General features: G+C 37.7%; 1 protein-coding gene across 1 annotated transcript in view; it reads right to left on the bottom strand.

Annotated features, from left to right (window-relative positions):
• ANO10 (anoctamin 10) overlaps positions 1 to 16,560 on the bottom strand; it is a 134,393-nt gene that overhangs the window by 33,059 nt on the left and 84,774 nt on the right. Inside the window, exon 12 of the mRNA XM_076331116.1 lies at positions 12,055 to 12,171. Within this exon, the coding sequence (XP_076187231.1) occupies positions 12,055 to 12,171 (117 nt within the window). The remainder of the gene's footprint in view (positions 1 to 12,054; positions 12,172 to 16,560) is intronic.

Consider the following 16,560-nt stretch of genomic DNA (forward strand, 5'->3'; position numbering starts at 1 on the left):
ACACAAACAGAGGGAAAAAAGGAGTTAGCTAAAGCCCTGAAGCACATGATTTGATTATACTAATTGTCTTAAAGCAAATTTGCAAGCATCATTAACAAGCCAAAAGCAAATCAGGCCATCATATTTTGCACAAAGCCCATAAAATATAATTACGGAAACTCAAATTCACAGATTCCAGAAGCCAAAAGGACCTCCATGATAATTCAGCCAAATGCCTCCTCTCATATGTAAAAGCTAAAGAATTTTTCCACCAAACCTGATTAGAATATATAAGACGTCTGCAAATAATCAACCCATGTCCTTAGCACCGAGAATAATGAGTTGTAGCACTTCTTGCCGAAGGACACTGTGGACCCTAAAGCTAAAAATGGTTCAAAGGGAGACAGAACACCACCATGGAATAGAAAATCCCTGAAGATTACTAAATGCAAAGAAACTGCATCTGGCTTAGAAAAATCAGAGCTAGAAATGACTGGAAAGTAGGAGAGTTTTAGGAGGAAGCACAACACCTAGTTGCCATGCTTTCCTGCTCTTTCCTAGACATCTGTTTGTGGCTGCTAGTAGAGGTGGCATACCATCTTTGATAAAATTTTGGTTTGTCCCTGATACACTCCACTTCTAATCTGGTCCAACATTCACCTATTTTCACAGATACAGAATTGTGCCTGCTTTATGTAACGTCTAATTTCAGCCACTGGGCCACATAATTATGCTTTTATCAAGAAAGTTAAAAAGTCTCCCACTATCCTTCCACGCACTAGTAAATACATACATAACAAGCCATCTCTCAACCCTTTTCTTGACAAGCTAAATAAATTGAGTCTTATAAGACTCAAGTCACCCCTATGTTATGGCAGCAAGGGTTACAAACTGCTGGTTCAGACTGTCACATAAGTCAAGAGAATCATTTGTACATGTATTAAAAAGAACTGCTGATATTGGGACAAAATGCTTATAAATGTACCTATGGTAGACACAGACTTCTTCCCATACACACATCTTAAATGTGCATTAGCCAGAAAAACTATCAGAGCTTAATCTCTGCAGACTTCCCTATCTCCTGCATTCTTGGTATGGTATCACAGCTCCTTTCTGATTTCCTAATCTTATATACCAGATTAAAAAAGGCCCAAACCAAGTTCCTATGGTAATACAAGTGCTACCAGTCCCCTCCTAAGGAAGCTAGCAGATTGCTTTGGTGGGACATACACATGAAACGGAGAGAAAAGCAAGTTAAAACTTCTTTCTGACTGACACCCCATGCCTGCTTCCAGCTAAGTGACTCAAAAGGGACACGGTCCTGTTGCCTGATCTGGCATGGGGTAAAAAGGGGACTCAATTTCCCTTCCCCTTCACACACAGAGGCTGTCTTTGCTCCTTCCTTAGGAACTGGACATCCCGTCATGCTCTGTTAAGGGATCAAAGTTTCTGCAGTCCCTCATCATTTACCAGTTTCATTTCAGTCAAGTAGTGCCCATCATTGAACAACGTATCTCCACCATGGTTACACAATAATTAGTGAAAATATTACTTTCCTCATTTGTAATATCTATGAAATACACAGACTAAATTTTGCTGGTGCTGTCCCACCACATGTGTATATTCAATTTGGAGTTAGAGCGCCTACATCTCTACTAGTGACAGAGGTGGGGCTTTTTGTGTTTACCCATGCATGGCATGTTTTCACAAAGAAAAGCTCACATACAATTCAATGTGTCCCAGAAAACAAATAATGAATTTTCTTTATTTTAATCTTCCAAAGCAAGTAGGAAAAAAAACCCCAAAACCTCTGACAGTGTCACTCTGGGGGAAGTATTTATCTTAAAAGTATGACCTTTCCTAGCCTACAAGGAGCTTCAGCTATACCACTAGCTCAACATGGGGACATTGGACTGGATGACCTCTAGTGGTCCCTTCCAACCTACGCCAGTCTACGATACTATGAAATCACAAACTCCTAAAGGTCATGTTTAAACATAGTCTAGGTATCAGTCCAGATATTGGTAGAGGGCAAAATTATTTAAGACATCATAGCAAAGTTCTTTATATTATGGATACAGCAAGTCTTACAAAACGTGTGTTGACACAGAACAGGTATTTGCTAATTATCTATGAACAGATGGGTGGTCTCTGTTCTGATACAATAGAGATACACATGTCAGACTTGATTACTTCTCAACTAACACAGATGAACATATGTAAAGTTTGCAGCAGCTTTCTGATGCACTGGAGTTAAAACAAATAAACACACCTTTGTTGGACCAAGACACTTCACATCCGTCTGTTCACTTGGAAGGTTTTCCTCAGCACAAATTTTACTACATGCAAATTTGTGAATTACCACAAATTTTGAGAAGCAGCAAAAGAGAGCAAGTGGACAAAACAGGGCTCCAAATAACATGCATAAATTACAAGAATCTAAATGAAATATGAATTGATAATTTGTTCTAGAAAATCATGAGTAGCACAAAAACCCCAAGACAAAACCGAAATGCTGCCATATGTTGTTCAGCTTGTGGGACCTCAGTGGCTCCTAGGGGACAGTAATTTGACTAAGAGTCAATCACTTGCACTGCCTGCCAGGCAGGTGTCCCCCGTAAGACACCACACGAGCCAGAGGCATTCAAAGCCTGAAACCTCCGGCAATGCAGTCTTCTGTCTAGCTTTGGAGAAGAAAGAGCAACAATTCCACTCATACTCAACTAGATAAGAGGACGAGGGAGAGGAAAGTTAACGCTTGAAGATAATTCATTGCTAACACTGAAAGGGTTCACAGTAAAAAAAAAAAAAGTCATCTTAATGGACATGGCTAGCGCAGAGCAGTAGTTGGAGAGCTAAGCACACAAATTGTCACTGTTTGCGTGACAGGGATCCAAGCCATGCAGGATAGGGTCCAGTCTGTGATGGTCAAGGGACTGGTCTCCGCAATAAAAGATCCCTTATCAGATTGAATCTCAAGCCATAGTTGCAGCAGAAAGTAGCGGGAAAGACGGTGCTGGGAGTGAATTCAGTAGGGGACAGATCAAAATGTCTGTAGAGCACGTCTCTTCTCTTACTGTGCAACACAGTCCTTGACTGTACTGAGGGATGTTGCTGCCTCTGGTGAATTAAGCGAAAATGTTCTGTATCTATGTATACATCGTTGACACTGTTTATGCCTGGATTATTTGTACATATCTGTGATCATTAAAAAAAGCTGTGGCCTACCCATTAAAATACTGCACCTCTAACTTACATGTTCAGGTCAACAACACAGACTGAAAAATAAGGAAAATAATACAGAATGAACATAACAAGTGCTAATTTTTACCTTGTCTTTTGAAAATCACCCATCTCAGTAAATTTTCAACTATATCAACTGTTCAGATGCTGGGGGAAGGTACAGAATTAGATACTTGAAAGTGCAAGAAGCAATGGTCCATGAAACCACCTTTACAAAGTACTCCATGATGAAAGTTTGAAAAATATTTGCATAAGGACTACTCTAACATACAAAAAGCATGTGCTACTTAAGTCGTACATATACCATATTAAAGTATTCATGGATACTGTGCAATTTAAACAAAAGTTACACATATAAACCACTTATTTTTCTTTTTATGTTACTCAGACAAGCAATTACATCTCATTTCAGAACAAAAATTATCAATCCATATATATAGCAAGGACTTGCCTATCTGGCATGCGTCTTACCCACCTCAGTGAAATGGCAGATATATATCAGAGTGCTATTTCTCATACAACAAAAAGTATGAGTATTCAAGGCAGCACCAGTAGGCATACAGATTTTTTCAAGTTCAAAATGAATAAAACCCCAGTGGCTGCATAGGCAAAGTATCATATTCAATACTTGTTCTTAGAATCACCACAATCAGGCTGCACAGCATGTGCGAGGACTCAGTCACGGTGCAAGTGTCATCACTAGCAACACACGGACATGAACCCACTTTTAAATTTTTGTCTCTTTTTCAGGAATTCTGTGGGTTCCTGCTTTTTGATCTCCAGCTAATCTCAGAAAGTTCTCCCTGTAGGCAGGATGACAGAAAAGCCATCTTAAAAAAGGAAAAAAAAAAAGAGAGTTTATTTTCTTTATAGAGAGTGTGTGTGTGTGTATATCAGGTAATATTTAAACATCTAAAATTTGACTGAAATCATTACCTCTGAAAAGTCAAGATATATCCTATTTGCTGTCTTCCTGCTCATAGAGAAAGCTTTCCAGAGTCAAGTTTAATTATTTCAATTAAACTAGCATTTCTTTTAAAGGCTTATTAAAGGCACTGGGATCTTTTAAGGTGGCATAGGGAAAAGGATATTTAAAATGTGATAGGTATGTAGGAGTCCACAGCTGCTTACAACAAATATTACTTTTTTTATCACCAAGTTCTATTCAGTTCTATAAAGAAAGTTTCATTATCAAATCATGGTAAGTGTAATCTTTTGGGATTCTTTTCTTTTGAAGGAATTTTAACAAGACATTTTTTCTCTTGCTCTAGTCCTTCACCTTCTCAGTAACAGGTGCAACCATTATTTAGAAGCCTGTTAACTACAGACATATGAATGTCCTGTTGAAAGCTGGTTACCAGAGTTCTTGAAATCAGATCTCACTGTGCACTTTACTCTCATTTGTATGGGAAGTGGAATAGCCTCTTCCCCTGTATTCAAACCAGTTCACATATAATTGGGATCCCCTCTGGGTTCTGCAACTATGAAAGTCTGATGTAGCTGCAGTATTCTTACAGTAGGAACAATTTTAACCTCGTTTTTATCCTATCCCCTTACTCCAGGTTTCCTTGTTGAGATCATATCTTGTCAATGATCTGGCATGTCAGGCAAAAAGGGAGGACTGAACTGATTCATGTTCATTCCACCACCAGGCTCTATGTCAGGATTTGAGAAAAGTAAAACAGGTTATGTTTCCAGAGAGACTTAGCTGTTACAGAAACATAACTCGATGGACAATTTTACCCCTGGCAATAGTCACAGAGAACAAATGGATTGTTGGAAAAGAAATTACACCTGCTGGGAAGTTGGTGCATTGTTTGTTTCTGTTGCCATTCAGTGCATGCAGAAGTATCACTTACCATCACACTATACTCATTATCTATTTAAAAGTTTATATTTATACTCTTAGCTCTCAAGGGTCCCATATTTAAAAGTTTAACTTATCTGCAAACCAGACAGACTTGGTGTCATCTCACCTTCAGCTGAAAAGCCACAAATGAGGACACAAAAACCTTCTTCCCAAATGAATGGGCTTTTGGTTTTACTTTTTTCTTTAAAGGATCATAATTTATTTTGGTTTTCCTAACACTTTTATATCGAAAGTAATTTTCAGAAACATACTCTTGAGGAAGGTCCGGCATTAAAGGAATTCATGTTTAAAATACACTGGCAAAACTATGTTTGAACACAATCTGTTCTCCTATGACTGGGTGCAAGTCCTTCTATGCTTAAAAAACTGCGTTATGAAAATATAATGAATCTTACTTGCATTATATCCCTGCTGCTAGCAAACACATGCAAATGTTATATTGACATGTCTGAAAGCATTCACTAGGGAAAAACTGCATTTGCAAAGTTGAATTAACAGGTTTGGACTCTTAAAAAAACCTACAGCAAACAAAAATGATTGGTAATGGTTCTATTTTAGCATCACCTGTGAATTATGCCTCACTACACAAACCAGTGGAGCCTATCAAAAAAAGTGCAGCCACACAATTTTGCTGAAAAAATGAGTTATTGTTAAAAATATTTTTTTTTTAGAAACAATACTATTTTTAAGGAGTTTTTTTGGTTAAAGCATAAAGCAAGTGTTTTATTTCATCTCATTCTGTTTTAACCTAAATTCAATGTTTGAGCTCAAGTTTCACCAGTCTTACTTACAGGTTGTTTTGCAAATCTTTTGATTATTTAAATGAAATCTTTTCATTTCAGCTACTTGCCTTTCCTCCTGTCTGACTGCAGCCTTGTGTTTGCTCAGCATTGCCAGTGAGCACGGAATGAGCTTCTGCTTTTATTATCAGTGGTGTTTTGAGGGTAATCCTGAAGCTACAGGTAGTCCTTTTCTGAGCCCTCTAATTCTGGTAATTACAGCACTGAATGAGGCAGTAATCCATTGAGTTTGTTTCAGCCTCACACAAACTGTCTTCAGTTCCCATTTTGCAAGATAAATAAGCAGGACGTTAAGCACTAACGACTCATGTTCTCCCAACGTTAAATGGTTTAAAAAAAAAAAAACCAAAAAAATCCTGTTCTCTTCCTTCCCCTGCCAAAAAAGAAGGGACATTTCTGAGGCTAACTGCCAGTTCAAGCAGCTATGTTGGCCCATCACACCCATGGTAATATTCTGAGACAGATGACATGTTAGTAAATAGAAAATCTCTGCAAGAACAACAGCTTGAAGAGGTGCAAGGAGCAAGTACAAACGTTGCCCAGTGCAGAAGACCCTTAAGTTAGCAGTATCCCTTTGTTTTGCTCTAAGCTACAGAAAGCTGTTCTCAGAGAGGCTTAGCACTCTGACAGCACAGGGGCCAGATGGGGCAGCACACTCCAACTTAGTGTAGTCCTTCTGGAAAGGACATCATTAGTGCTAGTGGGTACTATTCCTAGGGGAAACGGCAAGGTCCAGCCATTGCAGTCAGCAACCACAAAGCTTTGCAATTATTAGAGCTGCTGCAAAGCAGTGATTTGCAATGTTAAAGCACTGAAATTACTTGAAGCAGAAGATTTTTAGTGGAGAGAACAGCAACTTTTACATGCCAGAATACCTGTCGGAGCAGGGAGAAAGAGTTGAAACTTTCCATATGACTGCACTGAGACAGAGACACCTGCCTCTTTCTGTCATTGTCTCACCATCCCTTTCAAAAAGAAGGTAATTAACACACTATCATGTTCTGAAGAAGCCTTTGGTCAACAAAGATGGTGGAGAGATCAGTCACAGCATTCTCCAGTTCCTGCATTTCCTGGAGAGGGAACTGAGACACATCAGACTAATTTCAGGAAATGGATGACATTGCTGGAAAAATCCTAGCGAATGCTGCACCTACTGTTGCTTTGGAAAACTTATTATTCTGCTGGAAATCATTAAGAAGCACTACTGACTTACAAACACTTAGATCTCACTCTAAAGCAATTGAAGCAATTGTTTATGGATATTCAGACTATACCACCACCACTAAGCAGTTGTATGTAGATGGTACAACCACCATGGGAGATACTGTATGAAAGAGCAAAAGGTCTTTTTGCCCAGCCTGCTTGGCCCAGGCTGAATGATGACGTTGCTTTATCTCACTCTGAAAAGAAATACACCAGGGAGGATAAAGGAGTCATATTTTCATGGCTGGTGTTCAATAAGCTTGATCCTTTTCATTACTGGCAGTTGAGGAAGGATGACAACTGTCAATCAGCTGACCGGGCCCTTTGCTCACGAGCATGTTATCTATCTGGAGTCTCTTTCTGGTGGAGCATTTACGGATGGACACGAGATATCCAACAGATGGACACGCTTCTTCAGAGGAAGCACTGAAAGGCTTCATTTATCAGAAGGAAAAAGCATTCTTGTTAAAAGATACTGGCCACCGATGGCTAGAACACCTTAAGAAAGGAAGTTAGAGCACAGGGATGACGGGATGTTTATAGATTAGGTCCCCTTGGAGGTAAGGGCTGGGGGTGGGGAGGGAACTGGGAAGGGAGGCACAGAACAAAAAACCCTCCACATCTGCATTTCTGCTCCAGCTTAAGGACAGTTTTTTCCCCTGTAGTTCCTCTGAAAAAGCAAACTCTTGCACTAAAATTTATTTCTCTATTGTTGCTATCAGGGCTATGTTTATTTTACTGAGATAGTGAAGGAGATGCTATAAGGAAAAACATCTTCATCCAATTTATATAATTCAGATTTTTTTAATGCAAAAGTACCATAAAAAACACAAGCATTTCTATATCAATAAGCTTTTGTTTTCAGAGCTAATACTGCTGCTGTCTAGATAGTTGTACTTTGTGAAAAGATACACCATTCCCCACCATTTAAAACTTTATTTTTCCTTGAAAAATGGCTACTAGTTATACACCATGTTGGAGTTGCTACTCTCTGTATTTCATGCTCAGAAAATAAATCCATGAATAATTATTTTCCCCCAATTTGTCTCTCGTTTGCTTTGCCTGGGTCCAGTTTCAGTGCAGAAAGAAGGTATTAATCTGATGTTTGCCTCAATCAGAAGAAGGTAACACTGGGAAGATCTCATAATACCTGAAAACATGACTGTAATCTAGTCCACAAAATGCAAGTTATGCTGTTTAATCTGTGGTTGTCTTGTGTTTCTGGAACTTAGACCTTTTATAAGGATAGACTGCTGACCCATCTCCAACCACGAGGGCCTTTTATCTATTATTAAGCTTTGACCTGTCCAGAAGCTAAAATGCTTATCAGTGTAGCTTTCACTGTCACTGCCCCAAAAATGCTAGATAGTGTCCTCACACTAGTTTTACAGCATTGGTCCTCACCTACGCCTGTGGTAATTCCTGAACCACTGAAGAATTAACTGACTGTTCCCTTGCTGCTTGCAGGCACACCTATACTTGGTCTCTCTTCCTTAAAATAGGAACTAGACAAAAGAGCATGGCATGCTTTTGCACATGCAAGAAATAGATGCAACAGAGCAGAGTACTGCAAAGAAGCAAGGGGAGTCTCGGGCACCTCACCCCACTTTACTAGCTAGCTACTTCCCTAAGAAGGATCATGATGTTCACCAGAAAAAGGTCCATCACCCAAGCAGCAGACAGTACCCACTTCTAGTTGCCCAGCATCCAGGCTTCCTTCTGGGTGACAAAGAAACTGACAACACGTTAGGGAGTGTGAATGCAATCGCTCCTGCTTCTCTTCCAAAAATCTCGATCCATATTCTCTTTAGTCCTCTATTAAAGAGTTCACATTAATTTATTCTCTGCCCCAGCCCCCGCAGAAATAAGAGTCTAACCAGCCTCCTCTACCATTCTTTACGCTGAAGCACATCAGGGAAATTTGAAGCAGAGTCTACAGATGTAGCACATTCCCCAATTTGAATTCAGAAAGGTTAAACTATTTTGTCTTGAGTTATGCCAGCAAACTTTGTTATGATACTTCTGGTCTATCCAAAATAGATCAAATTATTACAACCCATTCAACAGTCCACTCCCTTTCAACAGTCTTAACACAAACTATGTAAAGAAATGTTTAAAAGAAATATTTCAGAACTTCCTAAAAACCTTTCTTAAAGTTTGAGAACTTCAAAACAAGACTGTCATTCCAATATAAAATGATTTTTTTTTTTTTTAAATTATGGCATTTTGCACCATATCGGAGGTTTTATCAAGCTCTAATGATGATCGTTCATCTCTATTAGGGAGCTGAGACACAGTATTCCCTAAAAACCCTTTCAAATAGACAGTAACTCAGTCTTCAAATGGATTTGAACACAGAAGAGTTACAGTCCCTGTGCACCAGGTTAAAAAGCAACTAGCTTAGCATTAACGAAAATGTAAAGGTGCTCACACTGTCTAAAGTGAAGGATCCCAAGCATAATCAATACAACTGTTCAAAGCAGCTGTATTAGAAGATTTTCTCCCTATGCACTATATACAGAGCCTAATAATCTATTTTGGCATCTTAGAGGTTTACAGTCTGATAGTGTTTATACCTTTCTAATAGCTACATCCCAAAACAGCAGTACTCTAAAAGCTCACATGGTAAAACACAACGGCACGCATGTCTGGACAGCATCAAGAGAGGAATGTGATGCACACTTGCACAAAAGTATATAAACCAGTTTCTCTGTAACATGTGATCCCACAACACATTTGCCCCAGACTTTTATGTCTGTTTTTTTAAACAGTTGTTTTGGGGGGTTTTGTTGTTTTTTGCTTGAAAGATATACAGCTTAAATTACCATGATGACTCTCGGTAACAAGAGGAAGAACTTGAAGATGTGCTTCTAAAATAAATGCTTCAGTATCTTTTTGCAGTGCCAATGTATTACTTTTAAATGCAGACATTTTTCACTCAAAAAACTAAGGCACCAGAAAAAAAGCCCAAATATCTGTATGTCTATGGGATACATAGCACAGTATCAAACAGAGGAAATCTAAAAAGGTGATGGTAGATACTTGTGTTTAAAGTACCTACCGAGGCACCTAAAAACCAGCCAATATTCTTCCTGAATCCTGTAGGAAGACTCAAATTATTAGGTGAGAACTGCCAAGCTTCTGGTTCTTACTGAAATTCAGACTAACTTTTCACTACTGAATTAATGAAACAACCCTGAAGAACTGGGGATCAGGCATATATTATTGTAGGGAATGAACAGATGCAAGGATAGGAGATGAAGTCCTAACTGCTGACATACACACTTATACTGAAAGAGACTCTGTATATATTCCAGTTGGCACATTATAACCAAAGGTGACTGTATTCATTTGAGCTTAAGGTTCCAGTGGACGGCCTAGTTTTGCCTGTCTACAAAATGAAAACAGATAAGGAACAACTAAAATAGAAATGTAGTTCTGTTCCTTTTAATATTATCTAAAAAGTACTTGAGATCCATGACTAGCTCCTGGTAATTTCATGTTGACATACTAGAGAAAGGCAAAACAAAACTATCAGGCATTAGATTCAATTGTAATTTGGATTTTGTTTGTTATGGCTGATTACGGAAGACAGTGCTGACCTCAGTAGCGATGTTCTAGCATCACACAAAACTGTGGGATTTTAACTAGAAAAGGCAGTGTATTGTTTACAGGCTCAGTTTGTCCAGAATTACGAGATCATTTTGTCACATGCAGCTATGGTAGATGTTTTAAAAAGCAATCTCCAGTTTTACACAAAAAACGCAGTATAGAGGAGGTTACACACCTGCCCCTGGAGCACACAAAGAATATGTTCATCTAAAACCATGCACTGCAGTGTAAAAATATCTGAGCTCACAATAAAAAGGTGAGCCAGTCTCTGCAGCTCCATGCTGGTTTTTTTTTTTCTGATATGTAAGCTAGCTTAGAAATCCTATCTAGCATAGTGCAGTCAGAAACTCCCAAAGTATGCTGCCATTGCAAAACCAGCTCTGTAGAATCCCTGTATCCTACTGAAGCTAATCCGATTCTTAACCTCTTGTGATCTCCACCTCTCTCTCTCTGGAATCATTTGTTAAAACAGACATTTTCAGTAGAAAAATCTAGTTCCTTATTTTCCTAAATTGCTTTGGAACTCCTGTTAAGTATATTGTAAAATATACCTTATTTATGCAATAAAATGAGACTATTGTATGGACAGGAAAATAAGGCAACATTACCTTTCCCTCATACAATCTTAGTTCTCAAACATTTTTTTAAAGTTCAGTCTGTTTACAATTTCTGTTTATATTTGAGCTAAGTTAACTGTTTATTTGTGATAGTATGTCAGCAATTAAAGCTATCCTAGTGTTGCAACAACAAACACCTCCCGGGGATGAAACTAGGTTTCATAGAGCCCAACTTCCTTTAAAAGTGACAATATAAACAAAGTACGTTTGCACACACATGGATAACAGACATTACAAGTTGCTACATTACTAGCCATACCAGAAGTTTCAGGCTGTCTGAAAAGGAAGACCACTTTCCTGGTGTTGACTCACATACATTGGTAGGTTGAAAGGACAGATGAATCAGTTAAAACTTCCAGCTCTCTGCTCCACTTCTTAAGCAGTGTTGGACTAACAGAAAATGAAGCAGCATCTGAAATGCTACAGTTTACAACCCAATGGTGTAGAAGTAAACCAGCGCTGTTTTCTATTTATTTAATACCCTGTGCTGTACACTGTACCACTAGTGACTGTCCCACGCTCCACTCAGCCACCCCAGCTCTGCCACCGCAACCTGTGGGGCAGAGGTGGAACAGCTTTAGCTAGCTAATCTTAATATAATGTAAACAGGAACTTCAAAATCCCCGGATTTACATATTTATCCACGTAAAACAAAAGCAAAATCTCACTAGTTTATCTTTCCTTCAGGCCACCAACACTTTTCACTGTAGTACATGTCAGTTGCTCTTACCTGTTGTTTGAGAGCCTCTAGAGATTCAAATTCCAATTTGGCTAGTTTTATCTGGATATCTCTTGGTTTATCCGGAATTACAAACGCCATGATAAACTTTACTGCTAGTAGCAAGTGCTGGAAAAAAAGTAAAAAGAAAAATATTGTTCTATAGAGTTTGAAGCATGGAGAGAACAGCATAATACTATTTCCAAATTTTAGTAATAGAGGTATAAACAATTACTTCTTGTGACATGTACAACACGGATAGCATACTATAACTACATTGAGCCTCAGCTACTCCATATTTTTCCTATTTACAGTCATTCATAATTTGAATATAAACACATATAGTTTAGCTTTTCATAATAATCCTATTTTCACTATGTACTATAAATTTCTAATTCAATTTTGTATTTGTGATGCCAGATAAAATAATAGCTTTTAAAACATATTATTGGTGCCTAGAAATTAAATTGACCCCAGCACATATAGTTTCATAGTGAAATTTTTACATATATATACACACACATATAAATTTTATTACATATAATTAGATGCAATTATAACATACATACATGCACACGTGTGCATGTCATGATACAAATGAAACAAAGCACATTGTAAAAAACATGAACAAACCCAGAATTTCTGCATTAGAGAAGTTATTAAAACCTAAAAGCACTCCTGAGAAAGCATTAGAAGAGAACAAAACAAAATAAAATACGATCTTTAAAGTGGCACACACATGAACAGAAACTTTCCAGGAAATGGAGAGGCATTCCACACATAAAATGCCGAATTAGTAATAATTTATCACAAAAGATTATAAATTTATTTAAGAAAAAACAAGCATGAAGTTCTGTTGAACCTAGTCATTGACCAGTCTTTAAATGTCACTTAAACATGCACCATTCCCCTCATCTCACCAAAACCAACTGTCAAACTGTCAAGTCAGTGGTTTTGTTTCTTCATTTTTGTCAAATATAATCTAAACAAGAATCATTAAATCTTATTTTATCAAGGGCTGAGCTAACAGTATGCTGCATGTTTGCATGCAGGAACTTGCTCCCAGCTGACAAAACCCTGACCAATATAAGGAAACACTTAAGCATATGTGCTTAACTTTAAGCATGTGCTTAGGTTCCACTGACATGATGATACTCATAGACATGCTTAAATTTAGATTGCATGTCCAAGCTAGTTATCAAATTTCCCTGAATTTTTATAAAATGGAACAGTGCTCCTTTCTGAAATACATGTTGCTGAACTATATGATCTTGACGCACTTGGGCATGTGAATAACAACATAACAGACCAAAAATCCCTGAGATTCCGGAATTACGTGAACAAGAAGCTAGCAAACCCACTACAGACTTCACAGGAGTGGTAGTGAAACTCTAAATAAGCCAATTCCAATAAAATGAATAAGGAAGAGTTAAGGTAAGTAATCAGATAATAGTTAACAAGTAAGAGAACAAAGAGCCATACATTAAATTATTTTGAAAAATGTATTACAGAAAAATAGTTAGTAGGTCTAGGAAACAAACTGTTAGTGCAAGGAATAATACTTTAAATAGAGGTGAAAGGAAGGCTGAAAATTGATGTAACGCTAATATATCATCAGTGAAAACCTGAACACAGATTAAGAGGTTAATGAAGCCATTAGTATGTCTGCTGTGTAACACAATGGGTAATACCGCATTATTAAAAAAAAAAAATTATGTCAACAGTAAAACATTCTCCCACTCATACAAATTTTGTTTTCCCACTACAACTTAATAGTGTCTGCTGCTAAGGAACTTTTCTTGCAAAAAAAAAAAAAGATAGCAAACAATGTAGGTTTATGCTAGAAATACATAACAATACAAGATGTCTCAGAGCTAGCACTGGAGGAATCTCTTAAATGGAAAAAGGTAAAATGTTGAAGACAATAATAAAAAATAAGACAAACAATACTACGCAGAACAGAGTCATAAGGAATCACAGGTTGAAGGGGAATAACTAATCTATAGATAAAATTTTGGTTTGGAAACAGGAAAATAAGGAGATCAAATTTGGAGTAACTCAAAACTAGATACCAGGATTAGGGTAAAATCTAACACTTAAGGCAAATGACTGACAGAACTAGCAGAAACTGAGAGATTTGGACAGGGATATTTATTTGAAAAGTTACAATGGATATTTCAGTTGAAAAAAAGACTCAGCATCACAAAATGTAGCTTCTAGCTGCCCAAAGTCCTTTGGACTGGGGTTGACCTCACTTTGCTAAAAAAAAGAAAAAAATGGTATTTTTTTATCGTATTAAAGAGTGAGAATCAAATTTTGGAACTGTACTTGTTCAGCCACTGCCTCTTGAAGAGCCTTGAAAACATAAGCCAAGCTAGTAACTTTACAGAGACTTTAAAGTATCTCCAAATCCAAACAATTTTTAAGAAAATAAATCAAAATCATTTCACGGAAATGTAAATAATATTATGGAGGACAGAGACCGACTGAGTTTTTCCCATTTTTGATAGGGGTGAGGAAGAAATAGGAGAAGAGACATGTAGGGAAACCAGAAATAAAACCAACAAAAATGCTGCAGTTAATCCTGGAAAACACTGTATTTTTTAAAATAGATTTAGAAGGGCAACGTGTTTTAACTATTTCTCCATGTGATGAGTTTTATTGTTGTATCAAATAACCAGAGCTCAGCAGTTCAGCAGTATTCCAGAGATGGGGTTTTTGGCAATAGGCTACCTGTTACCCACATGTATTGAAAAATGTCTTTGACACAAACTAACCTTTTGTCAGAAAAGAAGTCAGTTTTCATGCTAGCACAACTCTCAGCCTGTAAACACAAGGATACAGCCTTAAACACAGAGGCAGAACCTCTGATTCAGAAAGCCTTCAAGCCAGAGAGGAAAGCTGGAGTACAGATGGGGAAGGTCACTATTTTTGCTTGCCCTACTGTCATCCTCTTTCCTAGGCATCCACTATGGGCCACTGTAAAAAAAGATGACTGGGTTAGACAAACCTTTGGTTTACCCCTCAGAACAGCCTTTTTGTGTTCTTTTCCCTCCCAGCAAAACAAAGCTTTATTAGTCATAAAGTGCTCAGAACTGCATGGTATGTCTCTGCGCGTGACTGTGATCTCAGAAAACACATTGGACTTAAACAGACAGCAAATTCAGTTCAGTTCCACCTCTAACTCCCTGTGAACCTGAAAAAAAAGACATCAGAGCAACAGCCTCCCATGGATAACTTCTCCAACTGTTCCTACTTGCAAATTAGGGATAATATTAATAAAACTGGGAAGGTAACTGGCAGAAATTATGAATGTGGATCATATGATTCATGCAGCCTCTTTAAAAGAAAATGTATCTAATTTTATTAAGTTTATATTGCATTTTGGAATTGCCATTTGACCAAGGAAATGTAAGTAGTTATTCAAGAGAAATTGAAGACAAAGTAGGGAGATGAGTAGTTGTATTCATTTTATCATTCATATTCTGTACGGATTTCTTAATCTTGTTTCAGTGTAATTCCTGCAAGTCAGATCCATGAAAAAGAGCCATCTGCTTTCAAAAAAGAAATGCCTTAAAAGTACAGTATAAATCACCAGAATAGACAGCAAAATTGTCATTCGGAGTATAAAGTTACATTAATGCTAGTATGAATATATTATAAAAAGAAAATACTGAAGTTTATCCAAATTTGCTACACAACTCGTGCAAATGTATTTGTCCACTTCCAAAGCTTCTTCATAGACTTGCGTTTGTTTTTTTTATTTTTGGGGTTTTTTTCTTAAATCAGGTTACAAACCCAACCATTATTTCTAACTGCAATCATTAAAAAGCAGTGCTGTTTCCAAGAACATGCCCTTCATAATGATTACAAGAGGACTATTTCACTGTGAGCAAAACCCAGGATAACATTCACACAAGCTGTAAGCTCTTCGATGCCAACAGCAAAGTCCCCTCCTATCCTGCAATCTGCCAAGCAGGCACAGAGAGAAACAGCAATGAGTCTCTCCCCCTTGATAAATGCAGCACCATCAAACTCTTTGTGGTCTTGTGCCAGGTGCTCAGAGAGCCAGAAGAACTATTCTGTTCTGCAAAGCCACCGACAAGAGTAGAAGCAGCAGCTGTGTTTTGCAGCAGTGGGTCCCCAACCTTGTCTCTTCTAAAACAGAAAATGCAAATTAGGGTTAAATTCCTGGAATTCTGAACAGCTAATTTGATTTCTATAGTGGTCTTACTGCAGCAATTCCTGTCAAAATCTACTCAACTGGAAAAAAAAAGAAAAAAACCCATAAGCAGTAGCTGTGTTGCTGGTTAGCTGATAAAGTGCATGCCAAACGTCAGCTTGGAGACACTTTAATAAAATTTTGTATCAAAAGCCTATTTTAGAATCTAATATTTATTAAAACCTTCAATTAAAATGATAAATCTGGACCTAGTTCAGCCTAGAACCAGTACGTACTACAAAACAGGATGGTCACTGGTCACTAACTCTGCGTAGGTAAGGAACCCTACACAAAAT

The sequence above is a fragment of the Aptenodytes patagonicus genome, chromosome 2, assembly GCF_965638725.1.
Source record: "Aptenodytes patagonicus chromosome 2, bAptPat1.pri.cur, whole genome shotgun sequence".
In the NCBI taxonomy this organism is placed as follows: Eukaryota; Metazoa; Chordata; class Aves; order Sphenisciformes; family Spheniscidae; genus Aptenodytes; species Aptenodytes patagonicus.